The sequence below is a fragment of the Oryzias melastigma genome, linkage group LG21, assembly GCF_002922805.2.
Source record: "Oryzias melastigma strain HK-1 linkage group LG21, ASM292280v2, whole genome shotgun sequence".
NCBI lineage: Eukaryota > Metazoa > Chordata > Actinopteri > Beloniformes > Adrianichthyidae > Oryzias > Oryzias melastigma.
This window is the reverse complement of record NC_050532.1, coordinates 8,238,193-8,244,286: the sequence shown is the minus strand read 5'-3', so window position 1 is coordinate 8,244,286 and position 6,094 is coordinate 8,238,193. Positions and strand designations below refer to the sequence as shown.

At 34.4% G+C, this 6,094-nt stretch overlaps 1 protein-coding gene across 1 annotated transcript in view; it reads right to left on the bottom strand.

Moving 5' to 3' along the window:
* The window catches only part of LOC112155467 (interleukin-1 receptor type 1), a 16,147-nt gene that overhangs the window by 4,764 nt on the left and 5,289 nt on the right, over window positions 1-6,094 (bottom strand). The window contains exons 2-9 of the mRNA XM_024287105.2: window positions 5,713-5,790; window positions 4,995-5,247; window positions 3,955-4,147; window positions 3,430-3,601; window positions 2,737-2,799; window positions 2,356-2,491; window positions 2,130-2,275; window positions 829-972 (exon numbers count right to left, since the gene is read on the bottom strand). Coding sequence (XP_024142873.2) covers window positions 829-972; window positions 2,130-2,275; window positions 2,356-2,491; window positions 2,737-2,799; window positions 3,430-3,601; window positions 3,955-4,147; window positions 4,995-5,247; window positions 5,713-5,788 — 1,183 coding nt within the window. The 5' untranslated portion in view covers window positions 5,789-5,790. The remainder of the gene's footprint in view (window positions 1-828; window positions 973-2,129; window positions 2,276-2,355; window positions 2,492-2,736; window positions 2,800-3,429; window positions 3,602-3,954; window positions 4,148-4,994; window positions 5,248-5,712; window positions 5,791-6,094) is intronic.

Here is a 6,094-nt window from a genome sequence, read left to right as displayed (position 1 = left end):
ACAAGTTCATGAACAAGTCAAGGGATTAATCAAAAGGCAGGATAATCAATCACAGGATTTACTATAACACAACATTTTCCCCAAAGACCCACTAAGTTTGATCAAAACTTCTATTTTAATACCTCATGCTATTCAGAGTACAAAACTGAGTATTATTATAGTATTTTTTTCTTTTACACTATTTATTTCTTTTACACTTATATTTGTGACTCAAGTCATTTCAGAAAATGATCAAAACATCCAATTTCAGAGTGATACAGATAAACTAATTCACGTCTTTATTTCCAATGTGAGTGTTGTAATCTGTTAGTTTTCTATGAAAAGTCTCTATTTAATCCAAAAGGACAAACAGAGAAGCTGTTTCAACCATTCTAGTAAAAAGACATTAAAAACTTGTACTTTTTTTAAACTCTTTATTTTTTTTTAAATGTCAAAATCTCAGTTTAATATTAAAATTTTTAAATCTCATTGTTTTCTGTCTCTGAGTTTATGTTCTGTTGTGGACTTTCTCTGGATTTTCTATTTTTTAAACTTCTTTTTGTTTTAATCAAACTTTCTGATGACATGTCACAACAAACTTTTGTCCAAAAGTTGGTGCAGTCGTGACTGTGTACTTTACAGCTTCATGACATTTCACTTAACAGTGAAGACGACCACAACGGTGGTTTCCGATCCTTTGACTTCCGCTACCCTGCATTTGTGACACGTGGTTAAGTTTGAGGAAGATGGAGAGATTCCACAATAGATGAGCGTTTGAGGAGGTAAACGTTCAGGACGGAGCTCTGACCTGTTGTGTGAGTGTATAAAAGTTTGGCTAAAAGGGTTTACCTTTATCAGTGTAAAGGATGCTGAAGGTTTCTCTGAACCACAGCACAATGCTGATCCTAAAAGTGTAGAAGATTGTTACACTCATGATGAACACCAGTATCAGACTCCCAAAAACACACCCAACAGGCAGGATTAGGTCTGGTTCTGTAAGAAAAAAGGGGGGAAAGCAGTCAGCAGTGAGGTTTTAAGAACTGGTACAGTTAAGATGTAAATAAAACTCTTTAAAATAGAATGAAGGAATGCAATGTTGGAAAAAAGATAGTTTTTGAGAAATGAATTAAATTTTGCAAATTCAATAATCAAAGACTCAAAACAAAGCTAAATGTTCATCTGTGGTTTTAAATCAATTACATATCAATTATTTCTAAAAACTAAAACTAAAATTTTATTCTCAGAAACACAGTTTTTCAGTTTCTTATTCTCTATTTAACTCATTGACAGTAAAAAAGGCCTCTTTTAGTCTCCATTGTGATTCTTGTGGTCAAGCACAGTGGTGGTAGGGTAATAATATGGGCTTGTTCTGCAGCAACATACCTTAATGACACATCACCACTGTTTTAAAAATAAATAAATAAATAAAGCTGGAGAAGATCACCTGGTACTGTACAATATTAATCCATTAATCAATATATATTTATGATATCATGATAAAACGTTTTTGCAAACCTCTTTAGGTCCTTCATGTTACAACCATTGAATACATGTAGGTATCTTTTATTTCTAAAACAGAAGAACGCTTCAAATCAAATCACACATTTACTCAAATTGTATTTTATTATTTTTGTGTGGTGGAAATTTATACCAAAATTGCTGATCAAATGCATTTTTTTCCCAACCAAGAAAACAAAACTTTTCTAAATTGCCATATTATGTGAAGCCACGACTCCATTTGCAAACTAAAACCTATACTCAGTTTTGGCTGAGGTTCTGCTGAGGCAGCTCAGCTGCATCCAGAATATGTCCTAGGGTTGTGAAAGAAATGACCATAAATGTGTGATATACACTCACTGGCCACTTTATTAGACGCACCTGTCCAACTGCTTATGAACGCAAATTTCTAATCGGCCAATCACATGGCAGCAACTTGATGCATTTATGCATGTAGACATGGTCAAAACACTGTAGTTCTCAGAATGAGGAAGAAAGGCGATTGAGTCACTTTGAACGTGGTGTGAAAGAGGCTCTAATAATCTAAATAATTTGCCCTTTTGAACCAAATTCATTCTCAGTGATGGGTTCAAAAAAGGGACCAAAACACAAACACAACAAGCAAGAGAACGACGACAAAATGTTAGACGTACCGACTGGAATCAAAGTAAAATACGCCGGTGGTTGGACTCTGGAGCTCATCACCAGACAAGTGTAGTTGAGGTTGAAATCTTCTGCCGTCACTTTAGAGAAAATCAGCAGCCGTTCAACCAAAAACCCTGCAGGAGCATCATGTTTCCTAGAATTACCCCCCCAAAAAGTTAGTTAATCATTAAAAAGTGAATCAAAAAAGTTAAAAGAGAAACAGAAGGTGGTGACCTTGACATTTTTTCAGACACATAGATGCGCTCAGAAGTTTTGTTGCTGGCTTTGAGGTCTCGGACAAACCAAATGGGATCTAGTGATTGTCCGACTGTAGGCACAAACACCAGACACTTCTTGGTGAACCTGGACCCTAAACGATAAAAAAAAGCAAATACTTAGTTTTAAAAAATCCATCTGTTTTCACATAAAACAGCTAAAACTGAGGCCCAAAATATAAATATATGGAAAAGATTATGATGAAATCTGAACTTTAATTTACTCCGAAGACAAATCTCCTAAGTTTGAAGGTATTGTTTTAATATTCCTCTGTTGGAGAGAACAAAATAAGAAAAAAAGTCTGAATGAAAAAGTCAAACAGGAAATGTGCGTTCTCACCCTCCTTTGCTTTGATGGTTTCATTTGCTGGTTCAAATATTTGAGGAACAGGATACTCCCTATCTGGTCAGTAAAACAAAGAACACATCAGTTAGGTAAAGAAAAATCCCCAAAGCACAAACTGTACATAAACTATTTGTATGTTTAAAAAAAGAATGTAAGTTTGGAATGTTAATTCAATGTTAATTCATGAACTGATGATACAATTTTATCTATTTTTGGATTTTATGCTCAAAATGTCTTTCCACTGCAAAAATTAATTAAATTTTAAAATAATTTAAATTAAATATTTCTTTTAAAAAGGAGAAAAAAAATCTGCAAATGTAATAAAAAAAAATGGTCTAACCAAGAATCCCTATGCTAACTAAGCAATGTTTTATCAGATTATTTTGCAAAATGTTTTTTTTTACTTTCTTAAGATTCTATTTTTTCAGTGTAGTAGTAAAATGACCACAAACAAGCATTATTTTCGTGTGTTTGTGTCTCCATGTTGAAGATTTTAATCCTTCAGCAGCTCATCTGTCCGACCAGGACCAGCAAAGATTTGGTTTCAAATGAATCAAGGTCCACAAAGATCTAACAGGGGTTGATCTGTGTGACACAAACATGTTTTTAGGTGTTTTTTAGGATACAGAACCCGATAAGGTTTGGTTTTCCGTTGCAGTTTGTCCTGGTGAATGAAAAAGTACAAACCTTTGACTGTTGCATTGATAGTCTCTGACACTGATCCAACGACGCCATCTAGAGTGAACGTCAGGACGCAGGTGTACAGGCCGCTGTGGTGGGAATCCACCCCATCGATGTTCAGTTTGGTGCTGTCCCTGTACTGGTACTTCTCTGTTTCATCAGATATGTGGGTACAGTCCTACAGTTGAAAAACATAAACGTTTTTCATTTTTGTACGATAGTGTTCTTGATTATTGGAATGATTAGATTTATCTAAAGTATTGTTAGACTTATTGCTGAGTTCATACTCCACAGTGTCCCTACATTTTTTAAGTATGCTCACTTTTGGAATATAAAGAAAATGATCACGGATATAATTTACAAAAATTAATAATCTGAAAGAAAACTAATGAGAGAAAAAACAGTTATTAAGCAGGTCTTGTGATCCATGATGCTACTTTAAGGCAAAAACAAATAGGTGTCGAACAAACAAATAAAGTAAATAAAAGTTTATTGCCAAAAAAAAAAAGTTCTCTTTTTTTGTTTACTGACCTTGGACCATGTGATTGTAGAAGAAATGTCGTAACTTTTGAGTTTTTGAATGTAATCCATCAGGGGGCAGTTCAGCAGGTGCGCCACTCCGGCTTGAAGCTCCTGATAAGCTTTCTGCGGCTTTCCACATTCTCCAGGAATAGGAGGTTCTACCACCAGCTTGGTGGACTGCATGAAGCACCGAGACGGAGTTCTGTGCATGAAAAGATTCTTTTAGATTCATTTATTTCTTTTTATTTCCAGTAAACAACAAAAAGCAAAAGATCTTACACAAGTTTTAGGAAACATGCGGTAAACAGAGGAAAACTTGTTTTCCAGGCTCTTTTAAATACTTAAAAGAAATCACTAAAGATAAAAAAGAGGGAAAATGATTAAGAACGATATCTAAACATATATATGCATATCTGTAATATGGTATATATGAATTCTGAATGCAGACAATGTTAAATTTGTATCTTATTTTGAAATTTGGGTGTATGGAATTAAGCAATAAGGTTAATTAATTCTTCTTTTTTTAAGTAATTCATTTTTAACTAGTTTTTAAGGTAGTTAATGATTTAGTTTGATTGTTTTAGATTGTTTCACAAGTTCATTCATTTTGAATTTTGACGCTGAGAAAATCTCACATCCTTAAAAAGATAAATATTTTGCTTTTTTTACTGAAATATTTTTGTGTTTTATGTAGCAGACATTTCCTATGTTCTTTATGCGTTAAATTTATTATCCTTTGATCAACTAAATTGTTAAATTTTAATGTTTTTTTTTTATTTCCCAAATAAGAAATTAGAGGAATTTCTATACTGTACAGTAATAACTGCCAGAGATAATTCTTAATGCCTTTTATTTGTAGAAGAAAATTGAGCTTAAGTCTATTTTACACGTGTTCCTCAAATTTCAATAAAGGAATTTAGAGATGGAACAAACAAGGAGTTATGCAACGTCGTGGGTTTTTTCTTTCTTAAAAATAGCTGGCCTTTCAAAATAAAACACATGTTTTCATTCCAGACTTGTCTGTCATTTTCTAGACACAGAAGTCTCACCTCAGTATGGTCACATACTCCCCGTTGTCCTCCAGTGTTACATTCAGAAACCACATGGTCTCCCTCAGAACAAAGACTTTGTCCGTCTGGTTGATCATCTCCTGTCCTGTTTTCAAGTTGTACCATGTGATGTTGTACGGCACAGTTGTGTAGTCAAAGTAGCGCCGAGACACCAGAGTGCTGTTCAGCATGGCCACATGTCCAGGAACAGAGAAAACCCACTCAAACTGCAGATGGTAGTTGGTGCAGTTATCTGTAACACACAGGATGAATGAGTGACGAACAGCAGAACCGAACCTGGAATCACCGAATCTGGACCTCAGGCCACTGTGGTCATAAAATCTCAGACACATAGATCCACGTGTTCATGCTCTGAAGCTGAAAAAAACATTTAATCTAATTTTTAGAAACATTTGTTGTTTTGCAAATATGTTGGGGAAGACATTTAAATAATAGAAAATTTCACAATATTGGTAAATATGTGTATTTCCTTTGATTGGGTCTATATCCCACAGTTAAAGGATAAAGTTTTCTTCTTAATTGTTCAAAAATTATTTAGCTTGAAAGATAAATGCTGAGATAAAAAAAAAGACAAGTGCAGTTTTTGATTTGTCCACAAGAGGACATTGAAACGCCTTGACTGACAGATCTGTGTGGACCCATGTGAAGTCCTCACAAGACTACATGTAGAAACCTGAATAAGTGTGGTTGAGCTCACTCTGTGGGATCTCTGCGTACGTCCATGTTGTCCACAGAAAAACCAGCAGTCTTGAATAGATCAAACTTAGATCCATGGCTGAAAAAACAAAACAAAACAAATGCAAGTAAGTGTTACTAACAAACTCATTAAAATACAATGTACAGAGAAAGATAACGAACTTGTGGTTTTTGGAGATTTATTGTCAGGTAAACAAACGTTTGTAGCACATCAAAATTTACAGAAAAAATGCTTTATTTTATTTTAAGTCTTGTTTTATCATTTTATTTTTATTTTTCATGTTTCACTTTTCACAGCTCTCACTCCAATCATTATGAAGTGTTTTGAGAGAGTGGTGCTGACCCACATTCAGAGCAGCATTCCGGACACACTAGACCCCCTG